This window comes from Lonchura striata, chromosome 1 (genome assembly GCF_046129695.1).
Source record: "Lonchura striata isolate bLonStr1 chromosome 1, bLonStr1.mat, whole genome shotgun sequence".
Taxonomy (NCBI): Eukaryota; Metazoa; Chordata; class Aves; order Passeriformes; family Estrildidae; genus Lonchura; species Lonchura striata.
This window is the reverse complement of record NC_134603.1, coordinates 66,235,041-66,261,998: the sequence shown is the minus strand read 5'-3', so window position 1 is coordinate 66,261,998 and position 26,958 is coordinate 66,235,041. Positions and strand designations below refer to the sequence as shown.

General features: G+C 38.2%; 1 protein-coding gene across 2 annotated transcripts in view; it reads left to right on the top strand.

Annotated features, from left to right (window-relative positions):
• Positions 1–20,168, top strand: part of INO80C (INO80 complex subunit C) — a 30,093-nt gene extending 9,925 nt beyond the window's left edge. Inside the window, exons 2-5 of one of the 2 annotated variants that reach the window (XM_021528772.3) lie at positions 10,205–10,315; positions 13,224–13,335; positions 15,015–15,082; positions 19,430–20,168. In XM_021528772.3, coding sequence (XP_021384447.1) covers positions 10,205–10,315; positions 13,224–13,335; positions 15,015–15,082; positions 19,430–19,561 — 423 coding nt within the window. In that variant the 3' untranslated portion in view covers positions 19,562–20,168. The remainder of the gene's footprint in view (positions 1–10,204; positions 10,316–13,223; positions 13,336–15,014; positions 15,083–19,429) is intronic. The other variant, XM_021528773.3, reaches the window with a different exon arrangement.
• Positions 20,169–26,958: the final 6,790 nt, after the last annotated feature.

Sequence of the window (26,958 nt, the reverse complement as noted above, 5' to 3'; positions counted from 1 at the left end):
GCAGTTCCTCAGCTTCAATATATGGTATCAGGGTGAAGTGCCACAGAACTTGCATAGCTGAGTAAACAACCACCTACTTGTACAAATGTTTCTGCAGAAATACATCTGAAATTTGCCTTCAAATTAGCTCTACCATATAACTCTGTCTTCCCTTTTTCTCCTGAGCTACCTCAAAATAGTCTACAAGAGATACTTATTTTACCTTATTTTTATCTAAATTAGAATTTGCCATATGTTTGTTTTGGTTCAGTTGTCAAGTTTGTTTATTTTTTTTCATTATCCAGTTAAACGTAGGTATCCATCGGATAATGCACCTACAGTTCTGCTGAGTACAGGAAACTGGTGTGCTATTCAAGGTTGGAATGGTTGGTAATAAGTTTACTAGAGAAAAGAATGTGAATGCAGTATTCAGGGCATGTGCAACCAGATTATTTTGTCCCATAATATGAGACAAACAATAAAGATGACAGATTTAGCTTGAAGGAGTTTAAAGTCTAAGATATAGTTTTATTTTCTTGTCTTCCTTAAAAGACCTTTGGAGCATCTGATAAAATTACTGCTCTCTGATACATTATACCTTTGATAACTTTTTGAAGCTCTGTAGAAAGAATGTTTTTACACTCAGTTCCTGTAGCATTGCAATGTTTCGTAGATCAGTGTACCTAAACTATGTGTTTCTGACATGGTGTGGCAATGTTAAATACCAGTGCACAAATGGAAAAACCTTCTTCTAAGTAACTTTAGACTGCGATGCACCATGGCAGAAATAGTGTGGTTAGCAAAAAATTAAATAGAACTAGAATTTTAATATCCTTAAAGTCACAAGAAAAACAGAATTAAGTGCTGAAATGTGCAAAAAAATAGGGAAAATGCAAAAGTGAATATTTGTTTTCTGTATTGGTTTACCCAGTAGTCCATAACATTTTGAAGGTAAAATTTAACTTCTCTAATTCAGGTGTGTTTTTTCCTTAGCAAAATAGATAGAGTAGGAGCTCTGAAAGATACCCCCTGTTTTCAGTTGAAACTATTTAATCGCCTCTCCTTGAAGAAATGTTGTTTTGTTTTTCTTTGTTACTCAAGTGTTATTTCCCATCAGAATGGATAATATTCTACAGAATAAACTACAGTCAGGAAACTGAGGGTTTTAGTTTTGTTTTTTCAGAGTGAAATTACTCTCCCATCAATCATAGGAGCTGATAACATTTTGCTTTCCTTGTCCTTGATTCAGTCACGTGTAGATGAATGGACTTGGATCCTTCTATCTTGGCTGAAGGCTGTTACTCAGCACAGAGATTCTGGTATGCCCCCTGAACAGCATTACAGTGTTAATGGCACATGAGCATATTGTAATCCTCCACACTTTTCTCCAGAAGAACTTTGACCTTAACTGTTCTGTATCAAATGATGTATTTTAAACTTTAAGATGCAGTTTAGCCAAAGTCCTTGATTTTTTCTGATAGAGAAAAAGGAACACACTGGCAGTTTTTTTATAAAAATCCAATTGTGATTTACTGTAGTCTTTTTTGCTAGTATGCTTCCATCTGTTTTCAGTCTTCAAGCACATTAATTTAGGAGACTTTTTCTATTTAGAGGGATCAAAATATTCTGTTAACTGAACTCACTTTTAGCCTTGATGAAAGTACGACCCAACACATGCTTTTGGATTCTAAATATACTGAAAGTTTTACCTCTAGGGCCACTTTGGCAATGCCATTCAGCTTATGCTTATGAATTTGTCCAAGTTAAAATTTTCTTCATAAAGAAAACTGTCAAACTGTATAAACAAGGAGTAGTCCCAATCCACCAAATGAAATCTAAAAGTGAGAGATCCCTTGCAATTATTTAAGCCAAAGGGAGCATTGTGGCAAATGCAAATTAAACCAAGCTTTTCTGGAATAGCATGAAGCTATTCACAGTTGTGTCCCAATTACATTTTATTTGAGACTTTCCCCACGGGAAATAGCATTTTTTTTTTCCTTTAAATATCTGTAAGTTATAAAACTTTGCCTATCACAGTACTTAAAAGTCTTTAAATGGGAAAACATGTTTGGCATTTGAAATCTCTTGAGAATAAATGCAAGCTTCTTACTGAGGCTTGTTCATCTTATTCTGTGTTTGGCTGTTTAATAATTTTGAAGAGAAGAAAGTGAACCTGAGTTTTTCTCGGTTTATTTGTTTTTTTGTTTTTTTTTTCAGTGAGCAGTACCATTGTGAAAGGAGATCTTGTGTCATGAAATTGCTATGTCTTTTTCCCCCAGGTTTTTAAAAAATGCTTGAGGTGGGGAATGTAATTAAAATCTTATTCTCCCTTTGATTGCATTTTTAATTTTGAATTCTAACCCTCACACATCATAATAGAGCTTTGCATTAGGGTATTTTATACCTCTATCAAAGTGACTAAAGTAATTAGTATTTTATACATTTTGGTAAGTATTTTGTCACGGGAACCACCAGTGCAGGTGAATGATAATGGTTTTATGCTCAGGCACTGACAGGACCCTAAATGAGAATGTCGCCTTTTAATCAAGAGCACTTGGAGTCTATGGTATTGAAATGCCCTACAGAGAGCATAGAAAAGCCATCCATCACTTTGTGACAGTCCAATCTTTTAGTGCACGAGTAAAATTTTATTCAGCCCTTCTGAGGCAGTTGGAATGTGAGATGTTTAACTCCCCTCAGAACAGCAGAAGTTCGAAAGTATGATGTCAAGATTGCTATCTGGGAAGCTTATGTGTCTTTATGTATTATCTTTATTTATTTAAATTGCAGTTGAAGTGTTTTTCCTGTCCTGCTTCAAACATCTTTCTCCATGCTCTTATATATCCAACAGCAGAGTTTATATCTAAATTTTAGTAATATATTTGGAGTTAATTTGCAGAGTTGATTAACTCTTGATGCTCAGTGGAAATACTCAGCAAGTCAGAGGGAAAGGACCTCTGCTTTAGGAAAGGCAGGTTTTGTAAGTCTTGTAAGTAGTTTGACACACGACTCAAAAATCCTCTGGGAAATGGTTAGTCGAAGTGCATTTAGTGGTACATGTACTTGGAATTGTAAACTATTATAATAGTCCAACAATCTAATTTCAAACGTTGTATTGTTACGTTTGTTTTTAATAACCCTCTTTCAGCTTTCTTTATAAATGAAACCAGCAGTATTACTTGAGGACAATGTCACAATTTAAGCAAAAAATATTTTTGTTGTCAGGCCTTTGGGATATCTACTTGTGATGTCAGTGGAAGCAGGAACCTATACCAGGACCTTTGTCTTTTAAGACAAGTTGACAGTGATGAAACCCACTGACTTAGATGGGTTTACTCCCAATTTAAATAATATACACAAATGACTCGCCAACTTGCAACTCAAGCTGCTGCTTGAAATCGAAGACAATGATCTGCACTGTACTTAATAGCTAGATAGTACTCAGGATTTCAGGGTTTTTAAAGTAAATTCAGTTTTTCAGTGACCTGTGGAACAGAATTTGCTGTGAATGCGCAAGATTAGGGGTTTAGTTTTTTCCCATCTTGGCATTTGAACATTTTCAAGCTGAACTGTTTTTTGTCCTATGCCCAAAATAAGGTAGGACCTTCTGTGAAGGGAGAACGTTCCTAAAATACTACCATGTACCTGAATGCTGAGAGAGAAAAGGATGGGGAAGTTGCACTGGGCTTCATTTTAGTGAGCGGAAAGGAAGAGGGGAAAAGTTTTTCCTACTGAATCCAAGAACTAGTAAAATGCAACCAGATGAGGAAGACATGTTTATACATCTTACTGAAAAGGCCTTTCCAGGAAACCCTTCTGTTACAGACATGGATAGAGTTAATCATGTTCTAAACAGTGCTGTTTTGTCAGCCCTGCATTGTTACTGTGTCTTCAGTAAGTTTGCTTTCAGAAATGTAGCATGGTTATAATGTTGACAATGAGAAATTTTTAACCATCATTTTAACTTGAGCTTAAACACATCTAATTCTGACACCTTTCTCAGTGAATTATTCCCAGCAATGTAAAGAGCTGCATTTTTGTCTGCCAGAGGGTACATGTTCAAGTTTTAATGGCCCCTGTCATGTCATCATGCAAAGTTAAATGATTTAAATATTCAGAATGTGCAAGAGCCTGGGCCAGCCTTGTTATAGTGAGAGCTAATATATTAATCAAACAGCTTAATATATGTTCCAGTATGAGCAGTATTAGCTGGCACTCGGTTAAATAGCTGATGTTCAGGACCTACTCCCAATTTTAAAAAGTCTGCTCATATCATTGTTGCTGTCATCTAGTGACATTTGTGCTCTGATTCCACATGGCATTCTCACTCACTGTAATTGTCTGCTAGTGAAAATACAGGTATTATCCATTGATTTTCTAAATTACCATTTTTTTCCCTGGCTTCATGCCACAGCTCTTGTCAGCATATCACAGAACTTACACACAACTAAAAGCCAAGTAAGTTGGTACAAGTTGGGTATTGCTGCTTAGGAAGTAACCTACTACAGGAATAATTAGACATGCACCTTTATTGAAGCTGAGTTAAAGCAACATAGTGATTATTAAAATCAGCTGCCAAAAGAAAGTAAAAGTAATTTAAATTGTTTCTTGAATTTCATGTAGAAAGGTTGAAGACAAGTGGGTTCCTCAGTAAACTGGGTTTTTGGGGTCAGACCCCTCTAATTATTTCTTTTTCAATGGTGACATGCAGCACTCTCATCATCACTATAAGACAAAGCCAGCATTTCAGACATACTGAATGCAGAAACAAAACCAGACCAGAATCCCACATGTGCAGTCACCTTCATTTACAGTTCCCGTACTCAATATATTGTCAAAAATAACAAATTAATGGTTTGCAGAAAACAGAAAGAATCAATGTTTTCAGTATTTGTTTTGCATCCTTAACTTAGAAACTACCTTTCCACTTCTCATAGAATTTATTTATGCATTTAAGTTTTGATTTTCACAAATGAAACACACTGTTCAGTTACCTTCTGGTTTTAAATTTTGTTTTAGCCTGTAAAACTTAACACCTAGTGAAACTGGCCACTGATGGTCATAGTATACCTTCAGTGATGTGCAAATCCATTTATTTTTGTAAGCCATGACATGTGTGGTATGCAGTGACAGGATGCCAGAAATGCACGCATTAACATCTTGACTTTATATTTCATATTTTCATGGGTTTTTGATATATAGGAAAATCCTGTTATTTTAAAATAATTTTTAAATTGTTACAGAATGTAATCTGAAAGTAAATAGGAAAGAAATTTTGCTTCAGTATATATCAGCCCTTCTGATATATACTGATGTTGTGTAGTTTTCATCCTTGCTGGGGGAAGTAAAAAAAAAAAAAAAAAAGAAATTAGGAGTGGAACAAGCACTTTCATAGTAAGCTAATTTCACCTGGTATTTAGTGTCATTGTAGACACCCATCCCAAATCCCACAAAGCTGATTCCACCTGGAAGTAGCCAAAACAAAGAAATCAGTTTCCATGATCTACAAGTTTTGCTTGTCCTCTCTAAATAAAACCAGACAGATGGCTCAGTCTTTGGAAATCATGTGAAAACATCTGTGGTAGGGAATTTGGAACAAAATATATACAAAAAATTAAAAGATATACCAAAACCTAATACTGAAAGTAGTATGTGAATAGGCAGCCTCCCAGTGTGTTTCCTCCCAGTGTAGACAGTATATACAGTAAGGTCCAAGCTAGGCTCATTCCTGAGGTTTGGCTTTACTCTAAAGAAACCAGTGTAAAGTTAGCAAAGCTTAGGTCAGGTCTCTTCCCCAGATTTGGCTGCTCATAAAACAAACTTATTAGGACTTCCAAGTGTTTGCTGCAGGTTTTCAGTCTCTCAAATTTCTGCTACCAAGTCCTCTGCCATCTTCCTCCCTTGGGCAATTGTCACCCAGTCCTAGGACAAAACAGGGAGGACACTGTCCTACCCAGCAGGGATGCTCTGAATACTCAATAGATGGTCTTGTGAAAAAAACTGCAAATTAAAAGCTCATCCCCTCACTATTCCTCTCGCTTATCCCAGGAGGGATAAAGGTTGCCAACTTGCCATACTGTGGTTGTAGTTAAAATTCAGCTGAAGCACATAAACACAACTTTACAGAGGGAATAAAATTGCTCAAGTGCTCCTGTAAGAAGTATTTGACCTGCTGCCTATGACTTTTAATACATGCCATTCCAGTCAAGGTTGTTCAGTGCCTGGGGATACTGGGAGGAGGAGAAGAAAAGAGAGGGGTAACATGAGAAGTGGCAACATGGACTTCAATGGGGGTTAATAGCCACAGCAAGAGGTGCTGGGAGAGGATGAATTACTGATAGTTACTGATGACATAGCTGCAGTCTTTACTGCAGTATTTTTATCCTTATTTGAGATAAAACTAGCATAAGCATGTTCAGCTGTACTGACATCACATATTCATTTTTCCATGCAGGTGTACCCTGTAAACCTAAAGCCACTCCAGAATCTTTGTTGCTATGATCTTCAACAGACTATGGAGAAAAACATACTACTTAGTGACTAATGTAGCACAAATTCCCTGTAGCCCTAGTTACATAAACTACCATTTAAGAGACACAATTTAGTTATAAAGTGTATGTTAAAAGCTGCTCTCTACTTGAAGTGTATATTGAATTTCCCATAAAGATTGTTTACAAGATCAGTTAAAAATAAACTTTAAAGAAGCTTTTGAGCATTTCAGCCCTTGGTTGCACCTTCTTTTTAGCCCCACAGCAAAGCATTTGGGATTATCCCAGGAGTCTAAGGTTGAGTGAGTTAGCTAAGAGAGTGGCTCAGTAGGGAAAATGTGCTGGGGATGGGCTGTGGACTGGGCAGGAAGGGGAAGCTGCCCCACACGTGACTGGGGGTTACTGCACACATTGTTGAGCTGAGCATGTTCCCTGGTGACAGACACTTCCTCACTGTGCTCACAACATCACCGTCACTTCACAGGACTACAAAGGGCATTTGAATTCTTCCTGTTTGTTTGTCCCAATGCATGACAGTGAAGAATGAACTGTCTTCCAATCTAAACGACCAAGAGAACAAGCACATTTGGGAGAGATTGTTTCAACTGATATTAAAAGTTAAATATTACCTTTACTGTTCAGTTATTGTTTACTGAGGAATCTCTTTTCAGGCTGTAAATAATGGCTTGTATTATCACTGTATTATTCACTTTCAGGAGACATGTGTTTTGCAGAACAAAGGTAGATCCATATCCCCTGCCTTTAAAAAACTTTCAGAAAATGACCCTGAAAAATTACATTAAATTTCCTATGCTTTAAATCCTGACGTTTAAAACATGGGCCAGAGAAATGTGTAGATTTTAGAGGCACTTGCAGTTTGTGGCTATAATGCTGCAAAGAATATCAACTGTGACTTCTGCAGGCTGCATGGGAAGAGCTTTTCAAAACTCTGTACTGCCAGAGTTCACGCCTCTGTGCAATAGCACATTATTTGGGAAGCAGTGCTTCTGCTCAACTCTTTAATGTTTTTCCAGAAAGAGAAGCACATTAGCTGAGTGTCTCTCTGTCATGGTCCCATTGCTGAAAATCAGAGTTTTCATACAAGCAGTGCTGAGTGAGGGAACTGGCATGCCTCTACAGCATGTCTTTATCGCAGTTCCCAGCATTTAAGTGGAATCATAATACTCAGTCTTATTTGCTTCACAGTCTGTCACAGGGCTCTGAAATCATGGTATCAGCTTCATGCCTCAGTGATACAAAAACTGCTTTAGAGCCCTGCACCCTTTGCCTTGGACAGGAAACTGCTGCTCTTAAATTGTCCATGACAGATCCCAGAAACTACTGTTGGCATTATGTCTCACTGGCACTGGAAGATGACTTGGGTGATCCATCATTGAACCTGATGCCTTGATGGGCAACAAACCCAAAAAGCAGCAGTTGCTGCTCTAGATCCTGCTGCCCCTGTCACCATGCAAGAGATATCGGCATCAACAAAATCAACATCTGTCCTGTAATGAGAGCTAGCCTGACTCTTAGCAGCTCTAATACCTGAAATCCCTTAGGATTTTGTACGGAAAAGAAATTACATGTAGTATTTACATTCAAGAATTGTCCTGCCAGGAACAATTCCTTACTTTCCTTCCCACTGCACCAGCAAAATTAGTACTGAATCCACACAGAAAAAAACACTGAAGACAGTGAGGGTAGTATGTAAGTATATCCAGCTTCAAAAATTACAGACTATGTGTATAAGGAAGTTTCTTCCCCTTTACTATTTAACTATTTTTATTTGCCGAGTCTCAAAGTACTAGTTACTAGTTTTGAGATATTGTTGAAATACTACTCAAGGCCTGTTTCACAGAAACCAGAATACTTAGGAGAAGATCAGTGAAGGGGCAAAAGTGATAAAGTAATTATCTGTAGAACTGGGTTTAAAACCAACCAGATGGTACCAAAGAAAAGGCAAGAATGCTTTGAAGAATAAATCTCTGTGCTGATTCTCCTACTTAAGAGAATTTATACTGATAATGAGCAGTATCAGAGATAATGAATTCATGAAAAATAATCTTGTATCTCAAGCCTTGTCTTTCTCAAAGCTGACTAATGTTTGCTGCTGAAATCTGAAGTGCTGGAAGCATGCATGTACAAGAATATACTTTGAAACCTAGGAACTCAGTGTATAAAGCCACTTTACTCAGGATTGATGAAGATATTTTCTCTGCTCACTGCCACATAATGTACATGTTTCTAAACATCCATCTGCATTTGTTCTGTTTCTCTGACAGTCACTGCCTTTTAATGTTTTCTGTCCTCAATGGAAGAATCAAGTTTAAGCTACAGGCTTCAGTGTTGCTTCTGCTGATGTTATTATTGCCTTATCTCCTGTAATATGAATTTACAGATGACTGTGTTGTTTTGAAAACAGATTATTTCTATTCATATTTTTATTTTAGTAAGGCACTAGAAACATTGCTTTTTTACTTTATACTTCCAGTATTTAAGACCTGTCTTTGCTGTGTTGAAAACAGGCACTGTAGAATGACTGAAGTATTTCCCCTAAGAAGAGTTCACCTTGCCTAGTCCCTAATCTTGTAATTACTTTTGCATGTAATAAGAGTAAAAACACTTTCCTTGTAGTCACATGGAGAAAGATATGCTGAATCATGGCCTTTGCTATATAGCCCAGTTTGTAGAGATACTCCAATAAGCCACAAATAATAGCAGTCCTTTTTTTCATACTTAAATGAGTATTGTATCAACACAAAAGGTTTTTACAGGAAAACACTTTTTTCTCCTAAGTATTATCTCTCTAAACATAACATGAAAGAACATTTTAACCATCTGCTCAGTAAATACTGACTTAGCTTTTAGCCAAGCTTTTACTCCAATTAAAAAAAAAAAAATCAAGGTATGATTTCCTATTGACTGAACTACCAAACTCAGTGGCAAAATTTGCACTGACTTTGGGGTAGATGAGGATTTCAAAGAAATATTTATGTGTGTAGCATGGGCTAGTTCTGGTAATGTGGAGCCTTATAGGTCACTAACAAATTTTTAAAAACCCATAAACTCAGCCATGCAGAATTATCAGAAATTGCTTAGACTGCCACACAACTTTTTTAGCTCTCCAGTCACACACATCTTTTCTGACTGCTCTTCCTGCTAAATTAATAAACAAACCATAAAGAAAACCTAGAAAACAGTAACTAGAACACATGTAGATTTTGTGAAGCTTGCATGTAAAAATAATATATAATAAAATACCTTTTCTCAGTTCTCACTCAAGCACAGCTCGCACCAAGGATGAAGAATAAAATGATTAATCAGTTTTTCTTTAGAAAGTTGATGAAAAGCCTTTTTATAAATTTTATATATTCCTGTTAATACTTTATACAAAACATTCTAAAACAGTGTAAATTTCTGCTGTTTTGGATTGCACATGCTGTCTTGTACTTTATAAAATAAGATGAGGTGGCTTTTATTAATACTGCAATAAACGCTGTGCAATCTTTACTCGGTGGGCTTTGGCCACTCTATTCCCCTCCTCCCTTTTGTGTGTCAGTTGTAAATTGATTGAGAAATACTCTGTTTCACGCTTCCCCACTCTTGGCATACAACATCTTTAGATTCAAAAGAGATAGGAAAGCTAAAAAGGCAACAGGTAGTACAACAGATGCCTCTGTCTCCAGTTAAACTTGCTCAGAGTAACAAGCAGTAAGACTGTATTTTTTATGCAGGGTGCAGGTGGAGAAGCTGTGAGTGAAAATAAATTTCTGAACACAGACTCCAGCACAGGATCAGTGGAAACTACTGCCAAGCCCTTACCATTTAAAGACCCAAACTTCATTGTAAGTATATTATTTTAACAATTTAAAATTTCAAACTTTTCCCATGAAAGACTTACTAGGATTGTATTTAACCATGTTCCTAGTGTAAATACTAAGAAATATGAAGCTTAATAGCCAAATAAAAGGTTGACACTTTTTAAGAAATTCACCTCAATCCATGTAACACCATGGTCTTAAGTGCACACTGTATTATATCATGAAAATAGCACTGGTCCAGAGGCAGAACTGTTCTATTAAATTCTGGAACAGAGTGAGGAAACCTGTTAGGTGCAGGTAAGTGTGGAAGTTTTATGATATGGTGTCTCAAAAACTACCACAGCTAGAGAGGAACAATTGAGACTATGAATGTATGAATCCCATTTTCCAGTTCCTAGTCAAGGCAGGCTGCAAAGCAGTTTGAGCTAGAAATTAGCCAGAGAGTCATTAGCAAATGGCATTTTGCTCCTCTTCTGGGCCCTGAAACTCTTAACAGATTTGTGGTGTCTTCTTCCAGTCATGGCTAGATTTAGAAGCAAAATGCTCTGTGCTCCTTAGAAGTCTGGCCTGCCAGCATTCAGTCATGTAAACACTGACAGCTGATAAAATGCAGGCTTCTAACATTCTGAGGGTTAAACTAGGAGAGAAGGTGAAGAAGATTAAATTAGTAATGCTGAGTTTGTTTTTGTTATCTTTTTATCTTGCTGTGCCAAGATCAACTCATTGGCACACTCTACAAATGCTTTCTAGACAAGCAAACCTCTCAGACTGCTGGTCCTAAGCCAGTACTTAGAAAGCAGGATTTTATCCCAGATTTCACTCTGCATGAACAAGATACAATATCCCACAGCACAGCACATAACGAGTTCTTGGGCAATGCACAGCTCACTAAGCACAGGTTTGGCAGGGGGTATGAAGTTAATCTCTGACATGTGAGTTGCTCTACATCAGCTTTGCAGACAACTTCAGTCATGAGAGGGGCATTCAAACGACCGTATACTTTGCTCACTAATCCTCCAGCAACCACCAACATCTTTGAGAAATGGGGCTTATTCCAAAAGCTCCTTTTGCGCCCAGAGGCACGCAACGTAACTTCCACATAGGATTTAAATATCTATGAAGCCCTGAGCTGATCCTTCAGTTCTTAGAAGGATGTCACCATTTCCAAAGAGGCGATACTAATGTGTGCATGCTTGAAATAATAATGAATGTACAGGATCTTTGGCAACTGCTGCAGAAATAATAGGCAGTGATAATAAAAACCATGAAATTGTCCCCTCCAATACAGTAACTAATTTGAGAAGAAATGCATTGAGTGTTAATCAGCATTTCATTGGTATGACCTGATTGTAACAATTTGGATGGATTTTTGCATCTTTCCAGCCTAATTTGCCTTAAAAGGAAGAAAATAAATCAAATAGTGTCTATGTCTCATATGTATGCCCAAGTTTGAACCAGTAGCTCACTGCAGAGGATATACTTAAGAGAAGGAGGAAGAAATTACTTTTTCCTAAGCTTTCTGACTGGAATCCACATCCTTTGGCAATGGGTGAGGTTCTAACACTAGTGTAGAGCAATAGTTGCTGCAGAGCAGGAGCTCCACTTGTCTTAGCTCCAGTTTTCTCTGAACTTTGGTTCATATGTACTTTGCAGTTGTTGCCTTTTCATGGTAGGTATGTGAGGTGATGCTCAGCCCCATTTTTAGGAGGCATAAGTTCATATAAAAACAGGTTGATTTTAAGACTATTGAACAAAAAGTCATTATTCAGTGATTTGGGAGAAAATTCATGCAATGAATTTGAATTAGTAGTGTGGAAGTACATAGTTTCGTCTCACGCTGTAGCTGTCTCTATTATGCAATGATCTTTAGATGTCTAAGGTGTTACCCTAACAGCAAATATTTGCTTGTGTCTTTTAAATCAGATATCCATCACCAAAACCCAGTATATCATCAGCTCATGAGCATCTTTTCTGAATATATCTTACGTCTACAAAATAAAGCTTTCTCATTGAATCCTTCCTCCTGTCATCCTCATTAATTTAACTGGTTAATTTATAAGTATTCAAAGCAGAAGTGTGTTTACGGAACTTCGCTGAGTTTCAATGAGACTCATGGGGCAAGTAGTAATTATTAACAGAAATAGCAACTTCTCAATTGTAAGAAAAATTTTCTTTTTCTGAAGTTAAGCCATAAATCTATGTCCTTTGATCATTTAGAAGTAGTACAGTATGTTGTGCAGCTTCTGTCTCTGGAGGGACATAAATAAATTACTCTGTAGCAATCGCATTTGATAACTGCAACTGCCATTATAGTACCTGTGGCAAGCCTTCCATTAGTGTTCCTTTCAAAATGCAAAATTGTCTTGGCAGCCAACATTCTATTTATTATTCTTTTCCTATTACTCTGTCTCCTAGTCTTTGAAAGAAAATTAAAATTTCCAGAAAGTTTCTCATAGTATTCATTACAGTTTGCAAGATCAGTTGTGTTTTCTGCAGTCACGGATAATTTGTAAAAGAGCTGCACCTGTAATGTGCCATAAAAAGGAGAAAGAAAATTTAGCTGTATAATCACAATTTTAGAAACAACTTCATAGTAATAACTTCTAATATGATAGGAAGTACATACAGAATCCTGTAATCTCAGGCTAAGCCTAACCACATTGATTTTCTATTTCCATGTAAAAAATAGATTTTACTTTCCTTCAGTTAATCAGAAACGTAGAAGCTTTGACACAGTCCAAAAAGCTTTGTTTTTGCTTGCAGCCAAGATTAAAGTGTACAGTATAGTAGCCTGCTGATGAAATAAGTGAGAATAACAAATGGTTCATGACAAGATGAGACATATCAGAAAGACTATGAAATAGAAGTGTCATGTTCTGAAATAGTATTCTTTATTTATTTTTTTCTCTAAACACCATATTTTTAATTCTAGCACTCCGGCATTGGTGGAGCAGCAGCTGGCAAGAAGAACAGAACATGGAAGAACCTAAAACAAATTCTTGCTTCTGAAAGGGCATTGCCATGGCAACTAAATGATCCTAGCTGTAAGCTTCTTAGATGCTTTGCATGTATTTATAAATAATAGAATCCACACAAATAACTTTCTTTAAAACTAAGCTAAATTATTTCATCAATGCATGCAGTATCCTGCTTGAACAGGGTCCAGTAGTACATTTGAGATTTCTCCAATCACACTTGTCAGCCCTAAGTGGAAATAGGAGGAAGCAAATAATTTGGAGTATTATGGCAAAGTTCAAATACATTTTTGGGAAGAGTTTAATAAGGAAAATATATTTTTTCAAACCAAGTCAGAAGCCCTTATTCCCATGAGGTTTTTGTCACCTTTTTACTGGTTAGGTGTCTCCTCCTCTGTGTTACAGTCCAGAGGTCTTTTGGTGGGTGACTGCTGCTTGATTAGCTATATTTTAGCACTTTTCAAATAGTTTCTGATAAGCCACATATCTGCAGTAGCCTAGGCCTCAGCCCAAGCTTCCTATCCAGCTCCTTATCCTATATTCTTGGAAGATTTAAATCCCACATCCTCTCTTTAGTGCAGCACAGCTGAAACTACACTATTAGCAGTGCTGATTAGCAGTCCTAGCTGGTTACATCCATGGGAGCAGAGTTACAGCAGTGGTCTTAATCTAGATTCTCTTCAAGTCTGCTTGTAAATTAGGATACTACTGAGTGTAGCTGGCGGCAGAATGCAATCCTCAGATTTTATTTAGGCAAGTGGAGGCATTTCAGAACTGAACATATGCATACTTTTTGTCAGACTTGGTGCTTTATCCAAAAATAGCTTGCCATTTTTTGAAGTGTTTTAGATGCAACTGTTACAGAAAAATGCAGACTACTGTGTGTTCCTGGCCATTGTAACTGACAATCTGCTGATGTTGCTATTTCTACTATGCTCTGTTTGCAATCAGAAATTTACAGGATAAGAAGGAGGAAAAAGAAATTCAGTTTCATATTAAAACCAGCTATCTGTGGCATTAGGTCTTTTGAATTATGAGATGATGGGTTAGAAATTTGATATGGATGGAGTGTTTGAATTGAACATAGCATCTGAATGAATTGCAAGGGAGATCAGGAAAGAGGAAAGAAATCATTCAGGTACAAGAAATTTTTGAAAACATCCAAAACTGAGGATTTAAGTACTTAAGCATAGCAACTGTATGTTAAAAAATGTTTATGAATGATAATTGCTATCTAAAGGGCACCAAAGAACAGCAATTTCCAACCCTCAGTTTAAACATTCAGACAATTTTCTAGGTCATTGACTGGGCTTAAAGTGGTACATGCTTAAAGATTTAACTGATTTAAAAGATTACTTTGCTTTTCTGGATTATAGTATTTCAGAGCTGCAATCTTGAGCAATGTTTCACAGTCTCAGCATACAGTATGCATTTGATAATGGCTATTCTTTACACATGACTGACTGCAAGGGAATTCATTAAGACTTGGAAGAAATGGACGCATTTCAAATTACTCTGTCATTTTCCTTTTGGGGAGGGTATTTCTGTTTGCTAAACTCTATTAATAGGTGAGCAGGGTTAGGCTGTGATTTACATGCTAACAGGCTAAATGTTTTTACAGGTAATTCTACTTCATATTTCTTTGTCTTAGTGTTGCTAGTTAATAAAGACCTCAGAGAGCAGGTTTATGTTGTAGAACATATATATATCTAATGAGACACTGAATTTATGTCTTTCTTTCTCTCTAGATTTTAATATTGATGCTCCTCCTTCTTTTAAACCTGCTAAGAAATATTCAGATATCTCAGGACTTCCGGTAAGTATTTTTTTTTTTTCCCTTAAAACCAACATTTCAACTTCCACAATGAAATACTGCTGGTGCCTTCTTTTGTAAAAGATGTATATGCTGAAGTTCCTATTCAGACTTGGGCTTAATAATTATCCATTGATTTAGGGCCAAACCCCAAATATTTGTCACTACATCAAAAAATCCTTACATTGTTAATAGATGTCAGGACAGACTAAATACCTTGTCCTGCCAAGTAACTCCTATGACACCTCTTTCTCACCTGTAGAATCTACATTGGTGCCCATAATTTCTAATTCTTAAGATAGCTGCAGGGAAAGCTGGTAGTCCACAGTCTCCATTACTGTTGGCTTTGGCAAGGTATACCCACACTGACTGAAACTTTCCAGCCTGTTTGCCTGGATATGTATTTATTTCATTGTATCTTGTAGAGGAAGTTTTAAAAATATGGCTCAGCAATTTTCAGTAATGAGATTAGGCAAAATTTTATTGTTTGTCCTCTTTACCACCAAGTTTAAAAAAAAATAAACCCTTGTTATCATTGCTCTCAAACTTTTCTCAAACAAATCAGCCTGAAACAGATACTTGGCATAGACTGTTGAGAATTTCAAATACCCCTATTCTTCAGAGATGGAAGTTGGAGTTTGGCAGATGTATAGCCTGTGTGTCACAGATGGGCTCTTTTAGGTATTTTTTTAAAGAAAGAGGAGAAAGGGGGAAAAAAACCAAACCAAACAAACTACATTTGACTGAGATATGGTTTGCACATGCTCCAGAAAGTCTTGGTAGTTATCATTTGGTGCCTGAATTCCCCAAAGATTCTGTTGGCACAAAACAGGAGTAAAGTCATTGAATTGTGCCCAACAAAAATTTTGTATCTCCTGTTGAAACTGTTCCTATGTTACATGAATAATTTTACTTGCAACAAATCAGGTATTAATAACAGCATATCTTTTCACTTTTCGCCTTCAAATGCCAGTGATTTATTTTGCAGAAGTCTGTGCATTTCTTACAGTTGAAATGAATGGGAATGTTGTTATTTTGAAAAAAGAAAACATGCTTAAGTAATGGTTACACTGAATAGGTACAATAATGAAAACTTTGTAATGTCAAAGAGCCTTGCACAGAATTTCTGTGTCACTTCCCTCAGTTTAAACTGTTTCTCACCCATAGGGCACTAGCACATCTTTACAGGCTTGATATCACCTCCTGGAGATATCCTTAAAGGTACATATTTGTTACGCTGATGCAGGTTAGCATACCACCCTGCATTCTGTGAACTGAATTAGGCAAAAAGTTCTTATTAGGACAGAAAATGCGTGAGCACTTAACTAAGGGCTGCCTCATAGGGGATATTTAGTGTAAGGCATCAAAGAATAGCTATATCTCCAACTGTAATTCTGCACATCCTAGCATTTGATCTTGATTTGGTAGCACATATTTTCTTAGACTTTATTTTTTAAGTAATACATTTAAATGAGGCACCTAGGAGGTGGCATGTGTCCAGCCTGTGCCTCTGAATGTTGTTTGGAAAGGGAGTGAGTTGCTCAGATAAAGGCTGGTAACCCTTGGTGTTCAAGAGGGAGTGGAAAAGCAAATCTCCCTCACAGATGAACTGGCAGACAACAAATGGAAGAGAATGCTCACAAAACCAGGGAAGATAATTCCCTCCAGCCAGGCAGACTCCTGCCCCATCTCCAAGGAACCAGATAATGCTTTCCAGCACTAACCTTTGGTGTATTTCAAAACTAGTCAGTCGTTACACCTATAGTGAGCTGATGATGCAGGGTATAGATGAGAGTGGAGATCATATCCCTACCAGTTAAAGGTCAGTTAAACCTTAGGAAATTCTCTCAGTTCTTCAGCTTTTCTTTACCAGCAGCTCTTTTCCATCAATGGTTTATGTACTATAACTATTCTAGCTTTGTATAGATACTCTCTATACAAATCCATTCAGTGCTGCTTTTGTTTTCTTTTCTTCTCATTCCACTTTTTTTCCTCAATTTTCCATCCTCTAATTGCATTGTGAGTCATGTTTCCTATTTTACCTGGCCTGCAAGGTTTCTCCAGACTATGATAAAATTACCACATTTAAAAAAAAAACTTTTTTATTAAAATAGCTGAGGCTGTGTGTCCTTTAAATTGCTAGGCTAGAAATGTTTCATAAGAAGCACTAAATACGCTTTCAAGATCATGTCCTAGTAGGAGCTTATGTGGGACAATAGAATATTGTAGAAATGTAGTATTAGAAAAATGTCCCTGTATTTTCTGAGTAAAATATAAAAGCATTTGTGTAAGAATATATTTTCTGTGGGAATGCTGGATTCCCCTTGTGGGGGAAAAAGAACTCCTTAGCATTACCCATTTAGAGAAGAATTAAATTGTCTACTAGGTACAAAAAGAGAAGTGTATTAAAACATTCTCAATCAGCATACTTGCTCTTATATTAGATGCCACAATTAAATTCTACTGATCCCCTTCTCTTTCTGTGTGCAGCACAAATGGAATTAAATTTACCAGTGGTCTCAGCAGAGCAGCCAATTTATATTTGTAAGGCAGCCTAGAATTCTAAAGCTATTATATACTGTATTGACACTGCAAAATAAACCTATTATTCCCAAACTTGCAAAATGAGTATTTAGGTATTTTAACATTCCAAACAGAGTAATTTATTGTAAAGCAGATTTTAAAAAACACCCCAAACCTTCAAATGTTTATATTTCTTTTCCTTTTCTGAAAATGGATCAGACCTGTTACTATAGAAACAGACTGAGATACCCAGTTTATTGTATTTTAAGAGCATGTCTCCATGGCCTTTGACTTAGTTTTTAAACATTAAAGAGTTTTTTTCTTTGCAAATTAATCTTAATTTAATATTCTAATCTCTAATTATTGCTAGAGTACTAGTGAAGTTTGTTTTTAAGCTGAAGCCATGGCATGAATGGCTGGTTATGATACATTAGTGTCTGCAAACAGTACAGTCCAATACATAATACCAGAACAGTCAAGAGCTGCGATAATATTTTTAACCTAGATTGGTGCACAATAAAACTTGCAGATATTGCTTGGTTACTCTATCACAAAATTATGCACATTTGAAAAGCAATCTAATTGCTTAGCATTTTCTTACATGAGGCCAGATGTAAAGAGTGAAATAAAAGTAAATTTATACCTGCTGTATAAATTTATACCTCTTAATGTTCTAACTTTGCCATTTGTTTGAAACTTAATTGATGGTTTGAACTGTTAGCTGACTGCATTTAATTAACCTGGCAACATTTATTTGTAAAGAAAACAAAGCTACAAATAACACTAAATTTTCTAAGTCATATGAAACTAAATGATTGGCTGGATTGTTACCATGGTCAACAGGTGCTTTCCAACATAAAAATGTAGAGAGCTCTGCACTATAAGCAATTCTTCCTGGCCTTTCCTATTTTTAGTACCAATGTCTTGAGAGATCTCAATTGCCTGTGCCTTGCAGCCTGCCACCATCTTGTGCTAAAGAAAAGCACAGAAGACACTTTCAGGGTCTTAACAGGCACTTGGTGCTCCAGTGCCGAAGAGGCAGGGATTGTCCTGGAGGCTGAGCATGGAGAGGCAGTGCCCTGATGCCTGCCTTCTCCCAGTGCAGCCTCCTGGCCTACCCCTGAGCTCAGCCATGCTCCATGTTTCTGTAGCAACAAGGAAGGGGAGAGGATAGAAGGAAACTGGCACGGCTCCCAGGCACCCAGGGTCCAAATATAGCCGAGGATATAAGCGTAGCCCAGGGTGAGCTGGCCAGGCTGCTATCCTGAAAGCAGGCATCTGGAGCAAACCACAATACTGGGTTCAAATCTCTTATCAGTGCAGTCACAGAACCATAAGCTGAGACTCCCTAGCTTTAACAACCACTTTAAAGTAAATTAAAAGCTAAGTTGTATGCAGTAAGAGAAAGGCAGTCCAAAGCTATCAGAGCACCCATAATTCAGCCTCTTTGTGGGTAATTTATTGGCAACAGCTTGACTCTTTGGAGAGCTGCCTTGAGAGAGACTGCACAAGGCACAGAGTTGCTAGGGTGAGTTTAGAGGGTTGAGGAATTTCTTTTGCGCTGTGTTTTATAGGAAGCTTACTTCAGCCCTCTGTTATGTTTAATGCATTTCTAATCTGCTTTTTAGGAGGTCTGTTAGCTTCTCATAAGTTTTCACATGAGGAGAAAGAAAAAAAGACAGACTTGTGGCTGCATGGTAGAACAGCAGTGCTATTAACTAGGAAGAGAAACTCACTGCTTTGTGATCTTGTAATTAAGATACTTCTTTTACTATTATGGTTAGAAATTTTATTTTAATCATATCTCTACCATTGTTTCCTTTTCAGGCAAATTACACAGATCCACAGAGCAAGCTAAGATTTAGTACTATCGAAGAATTTGCCTATATTCGGATGCTCCCTTCAGATGTGGTTACAGGATACCTGGCTCTAAGGAAAGCAACAAGTATTGTTTCCTGAACAGACTAAATATACTTGTGTATTGCTTGTGAACAGTGCTCATTTGGAGTATCATAATGGAAATGGACTGTGGGACTGAGATTCTTTAAAACTATCCATGGATTTATACATCTGGACATAGTTGATGATACATGCATTTGAAGAACATATGGATTTAATTTTCACAAATGCTGATATTTGTTAGTTTGCCAATTTGTTAGCAATTTAGTTTGGTGAACAGAATAACTAAGACCGTAAGGATATGTATCTGTACTATAATGTTTCATGTACTATAATTTATATTAATTGCTGTAAAGACAGGATTTCATCTCCACCCTGTATATTTTATTTACTATCCTGGCTCAGAAGGAACTGTCATTTCATTTAAGGAAAAGGTAACAAGATATCGAAATGTCTAAACCTGCCTTACTAGATGTGCTTGCCACTTGGCTATGAAGTTTGTAAAATGAAGCTAAAATTTGTAAAATGAAGCTAAAATGCCCAGCAAGTGCTGCTGTTGTAGTGACTTTTCAGGGTTCTGTGGCACTGTGGAAATGAAGATACAAATGTTTGTATTTAATTAACTGCCAACATAAATAAAGTTGGACTCAAACCTGCTTGTAAAATACATTGCTTGTTACATGTTCATCTGTGAACATGTGTAAGAGGATCCAGTCAAATCACTGTGTAACTCTTAATCATAATACTTTGCAGTTTTTGAGTGCTTCATTTCACAGCCTAAATATTCTTCTACCTTTCCTAGTGATTACAGTATTAGTATTAATTAGTATGAAGAAAGTACTAATTTCCAAGTCTTTAAAAAAAAATGGTAAGAAGCAGGAGTTCTACTCTCCAGTGGCATTCTGAGACCCAGATGGCCTCCAGCAAGGCAAGACCTTCTACATTAGAAGGCTGAACTTAGCACCATGAGGCACCAAAAGAATATTTGACAGCAACAGAACATTGTCATACTTTAGAAGAAGGAGACTTAAAGAGAGTTTGGACTCTTGCTGGCAAAATGGCTGACAGATACATGCCAACACACCAGCATAAGAATGACCATGACTTCCTGAAATGAAGTCTAGAGGCAAAGGGGCACAGGATTTTCTGCCCATTCTTTTTTTCTGTCCTCTTTCTTATGACAAGCAACTGTTTTCTCACTTCAGAGTCTTCGTCCCAGCCTGAAACTCTTGCTAAGTTGTAATCTGGACTCCAAGTTCAGGCTCAGCTGTTCCTAGCCCCCAGTTACACAGCCTGCACTCCCACATCCCATCAACAGTCCTGTAGTGGTGGCACTAGACCGTAGCGGCTGCTACACAAGTTACCACTTGCTGTGGGAATGCTCTTTTCCCATGTGCAAAACTGCCCAGTGGAACACTTGTGCCATAATTAGTCCTGGACTCTCCCAGGTCATTGGGGAGGTGAGGTGCTGATCAGGAGACAGCACTCCTGACTCAACAAACTCCACCATGGACATCAGGATGTGTGCAAGGCACACCCTTCTCTGCCTGCACAAGCAGCAGTGGTGACTATTCACTGGCTAAGATGTGTTTTGAATGCATATTTCTACAGACATGATAATAATTAAGATAATTTTTTCTGATTGAAAGAATAAATATGCAGAGTGTTATTAATGCTAGTTTAATTTCAATTCTAAAACAGGAAAAACAATAATGGGATACATTGTTTAATGAAAGTTAGTGAGACTCAGGAATTCCTCAGTCTCTGTGATCTAATATTGCCAAAAACAAATTCTAGACACCTTTGACATGCTTACAATAGATCCTTCAAAGCCCTAGATATCTGATAATGCTACAACTGTGTCGCAGTACAAAAAAGAATAAGACAGGATATCTCTCTGCATGCCAGCAAGCATCCAAGCTACATTCTCTTTGCATTGAGTTTTATAATGGATATTTTAAACTTACATTACATACTGAACATGTGTTTATAAGATCAGCTTAACACTGATATGAAAACACATAGAACTCTAAGATCATTTTTGTTTTAAATAAGCAGACAGCAGCTCAGAAAATCGATTTCACAAGCTTGTTCTCTCCCACAAATATTTTTGACATTCTTTGGGAATGACTGTGTAGGAGCCCAGGCTCCTCCACTGTCAGAAGTGTTCCATGCACTCCTGCACTCTATATTAAGACATTGCTTCTCAGCTTATTTCTCCCATGCAGCATTTATGCATTCTGTTTTCAAAATCTTAAGTGTCTTGCTGAATAAATCAGCATCAGAAAATCAAATATATCTTAAATTTGGCAAAAAACTTACTGACTCTTGTTTTGTGTCCACATGATGGCTATGAGATTCCCTTTTCTTCCCTTCCATGTTTCTTCCTTTGTTGACTTTTTGTTCCTAGTCAGTAGTACCTCCCTTTTACTCACTAGGATGTACAATGGTCAAGCCAAGAGTGATCAATCGCCACCAGCACCATTCAGCATTACATCAATCAACAGCAGTTTACACTATGTGGAACAATCAAACCAGGTTTCATTTAGCAGGAAGCTGAGGACACAACAGATTTAGTGGCCAACATGTACGATGGCACTCAATCCTGCTGGGTTTCTTTTGAAAACAGCGTAAGAACCTGCTGCTCTCATCAGTGCCTTCCATGAGAGAACTGAGTAGTACCTCCCTTGCTTTATTTAAGAGAAAATATGGATGAGTGAAAAGCTTGTCTGTGCCACAGAGAAGTTTTTAAATGTTTTATTGACAGCTTTAGAAGAAATAAAAATTGAGAAGTACATTTATATGTAAAAGTCCTTACAGGATATTATCTAGATAATCATACATAAGTTGAATTAAAATTGAAAAGAAGGCAAAATAAAAGCTTTTGAGAAGATAAACAACAATGACTACCATTTCAGACTTGGGGAGAATGTGCTTTGGCTAATAGCACTGCCATATCACTAAAGCAAAAGCCAGCAGTCAGGCTGAGGACAAATCTGTTGGAGTACAACCATTACTGTGTGGGAAGTATCCCCAGAGTGCATTACTTCACCAGACCATGGATGGCTTCAGCCTCAGACACATTGGCATTGTGATGTTCCCCATCATCCCCCTGTAAGGGCCTACAGCACACCAGTTGCTAAGTGCCCACAGAAATCCCAGTGACCTTAATGAGATGTGAGCTTGTCCAGCAGCTCTCAGAGCTGTAGCCTCAGCCTTTTTGGCAGGTGGAAAGCACATTTTCCATGCCTTGTTTGCCCTATCCCAGAGGCCAAGCTCCTGTTTTCCTGTGCAGCTTCCTGCCCAGCACACACACACTGGTTCAGTAAACACTGGATATGGGGAGTTTCTCCAGCCTACTGTGGGGTTTAATGTTTTTGTTTAAGACTGCAATAGCTTTGAGTGGATCTGCTTGCCCCTGAAGGCCAAGACAAAGTAGGCAGCTGTTGCCCCAGGGCAGCAGAACCACTGTAGCTGAACTGCCTGGTGTGGCCCTAATGCTGAGCTGGGGCAGGGGCTGGGCCAGTGGGGTCAGGGACTGCAGATCCAGCTGCTCCCAAGGGAATGGCTCTGCTGGGAGCCGTGACAGGAATGAAGCAATCAACAGCTGCAGCTGCTGCCTGCATGCTCTTTAGAGGAAGGGAAAACAGGGTGCTGGAGCTCCACGGCTCTTCCCTTGATTATTCACTGCTGTTTCAAACAGCAGGTGTGTGCCCATGGAAACTTCCTGCCCCAGCCCTTCCCTCTGCTGCATCTGAAGAAGGAATGACCTTGGCCCCACATCCTAGAAAGCTGCAAAATTCAATTGAGAGAGGCCTTGGGCCAGCTCATTTTGGAGCCCCTCCATTTCACTGTCCTGTATTTCTTGGCTTTCTCCCATCATAGTGTTCTAGATCTCTATGGAATTGCTATATATGGGCTTCTGCAGAGGACGGGAGTAGCTGTCATATTCAAGGAGATGTGCCTTAATCTCCTTTGACGGAGGAAAATGAAAGTGAGCAAATGGGAGGGCTTTTTACTGGTACAAAATATTAAACCAAAAATTAACCAGTATAATAATAAAAAGGTTTTTCCAAGTCCACCCTGTTAAGAAAAAAAGCTCGAAAAGCATGATTACAATCATTTTCCTGAAGGGCTAAGTAATCTTTAATAAATTCATGCAACAACAATTTATTACTAAAAAACTAACCAATGGATTTTAAGGTCTCTAATAATCTTTAATAATGTGTGTGGCATACATTCTCAAATAGCACAGTTTTTCTTTCTGAATCACTTCAAGAAAGAAGAGTTTCACAGACCTGATGTCAGGTTTCAGGAGGAAAACCCTGACTTAGTGCTATTTTAAACAAGAGTCAAGTGGTATCTGTATTGTCACTGAACATTCAGTCACACTATGATGGCCATAGCACTAATATTACAAGTCACAGAAATTCCTTCATAATTCTCTTTTTTTTAAGTGTTCCCCAATGAAAGACCACGTTGTCTGTTGTCGAGTGGATGGGTCAAACATAATAAAATAATACATCTTCAGGCAAGAAAAACATTTTAAGTCCATTTGGTATCTGTAAGTATTGCTTGACCAGTTTTTTTATTACCTGAGAAGCTTAACAAACCCGGTATTTTCAGGTGATTACACTACTGTAAATCACAGCCTACGGTCAGCAGCAGCACTAAGCTCTTGGGAGAGGTAATAACAACAACTAACAAACACTGTTTAAACTACTGTATAGTTTAGTACTGCCTGTGTAATTTTACATGGTTTATGACTTATGAGGTCTCTTGTACAGACCACTGCTGTCTCTTGACACTGTAGTCTAAAATCAATAATCTACACAGAAAGCATAGAACTAAAGGACTAGAGAGTAAGCTGGGGCTGGCTGTGGTTTCTGTTTATCGTGTTCTCCTCTGGGCAAGAGGTCCCCTCAGGTATTGTGTGCTGACTGCTGTGCTGTGCTACTTGACTCCAGCATTGCACCCAGCACTGCACCTCAGGAAACTGCATATGGCTCATGGACTGCCTGAAGCCTTCTCCAATGTCCCCAGTCTGGGATGGGAAAACCACTTATCTCTCAAGGGAAGAAACCATTTACAAGTCAGAGGCCATGTGATTAATGTCCCTTTCCTCAGCAAGTCTTGAATCCAAAGTACAGTTTATGGTGAAGGGAAAGATAGCTGCCTACCCATGCATGGGAAGAAAGTGTTTCCTGCCTCGTCATATTGAAATAAATGGCGTGTGCATGCATTTAGGGCTGCTGTATAGAGCTGATAAATGTGCAGCAGTAAACCCTTGTGAGCAGAGATGCAGGCCTGGTCTGCTTGGCTGATGCCTGGTGTGAGCTGGACACTGAGCAAGCAAGAGTAGTAGGGAGTTTTTTAATTTTTGCTGAAATCCCATTTATATCCTGGGAAACAGCAGCTTCTCTCAATTCTCTTCTCCCAGGAGGAAGAAGTGCCTTTAAAAGGACACCATAAATACATGTACATTGCCGACATACTGTGCATGTGGTCATTAGTTCCATGACTAATGGATAGAGACGATGCAAAGGGGACAGAATTAAAGATCTTTTAATAAATTGTCTGTGGGCCCAAATCTTATTCTTGCAGCAGAGGCAGTGTGGGATCTGATAATAACCTTAATAAAGAAGAATCTCAGAAATTTCAACAAGAGTTGGACATAGACTAAGGTAGAAGGACTGGAAGTAGGACTGTAGAAGCAATTGGCCTGACAATATAAGGCTATGTTGAAGAGAAATCATTTATAAAACACTCTGTGGTGTGATCTGCAATCCTCTGAAGTAATACATACGGCATTATGGTGGCCTTAATATTTGAAATAAAGAATATAGATAGAGCTTAAATGACCACTTCAAACTCTGCCTTTCAAGAAGGTGTATATATGTCATAGCTGGTGATGTGAAGTCGATGGCTGACATCAGTCTCATGTGCACAAGTGGCAGCAGCTAATAGGCACAAAACTTATTCTTCTCCAAATAAAGTGGCTTGTGTTACTGAAGCTGGTGGTAAAGCATAATCGACCTAACATTTCTGGCCTCTAACAATGAAGAATTAATTTGTTATGCTTCATCTCTTCTACCAGGCAGTATAAAATCCGACAGCTAAGAAATAAGTACCAGTAACTCCTTTCCAGTGTTATATGAGCCCTTCCCATGAGCTATGTAATTACTATCACCATTTTAGTGAGGTACAAGGTGTTCCATGTCCATGGGTTTGGCCCATGCCTCCTGAACCCTTGGGAAACAGCACATTGACTCCCACTGTGAAAAACAGCCCTGAAACACATGAAACAGCTTTCTCCATGTGGGTATAATTTACCTAATAATGAATTGGAAGCCAAATTCTCTGTGGACCTTGAAATGTCCTTTGGAAGCTTTACACTGGGACAGGGAGTGCAAATGCCATTCCTGTAGATTTCCTGTATACAATGCCACTGGGACACACAGACTTCTCCAGAGCTTTTAGGCAGTGACTGTCACCCCAAGGTCTGTTTATATCTTTCATGAAAAGTAGGCACAAGCCACAGGAATGTTTTCTGGCAGAAGCAGTGAAATCATGCTCTTCCACCTTTCACACACTTGCCTTGCTCACTGCACTTCACAGATTCTTGATTAATACTTCTAACTCTACAAATCTGGATTGTACCCACTGCAAAGCAGTTATACACAACCCTGGAAGTTCAGACGTGCCCCAGAGAATGGGAAAGCTTCCTTGAATCTGTTAGCTGAAAGAAAGAATATGAAAGATGAGAGGACCAGGCTGGGTGTAGGGAAGCATCCTTACCCTGTGTGGTGGGGCAAGGAGAACAGGAGCTGCAGCAGCATCCTTGCTGTACTTCAAACAAAGGCAGTAGCCTACAGCAGCCTTTTTGCAGATGCAATCTGGAAGAGCTGCTTCTGCTGCTGCAGGACAGACCTGGCACTGAGCGGCTCAGTTCTCCTGAAGCTGATATGCCTCTGGGCATGCCCAAAGGCAGGAGCTTCCGCTAGCTTGGTAACACCAAGTCATCCAGTCAAGCAGCTGTGTGAGGATAGAGGAATGCAGATTTGGGCATAGGCTGTCTAAACTCCAGCCCAGATTCTACTGGGGATCTGCAGCTCTATGAAGATTTGGGAATGAGTCTTACCAATTCAGTGGATTTTGACTCAACACCTTTATTTTCTGAAAAGCTCACACAGCACACACTTCTTGTCACCAGAAGGCACCTAGTATTGCTTCCAGCACTGGATCTGAATTGGTGAAACATGAGCATTAGAGAAACAAATAAAATAATTGAGGTAAGACAGAGGTCTTCTTATCATTCTCCCAGAGCTTCTCTGTCTCTGAGCCATGTCCCCATTATCTTAATGATCTGTGCTGCACTACCCTCTACCTCCAGCTTTTGCCAACTTGACATGGAAAAGACATGGGCAAGATTAAAAATCCTGTTCTACAACATACAT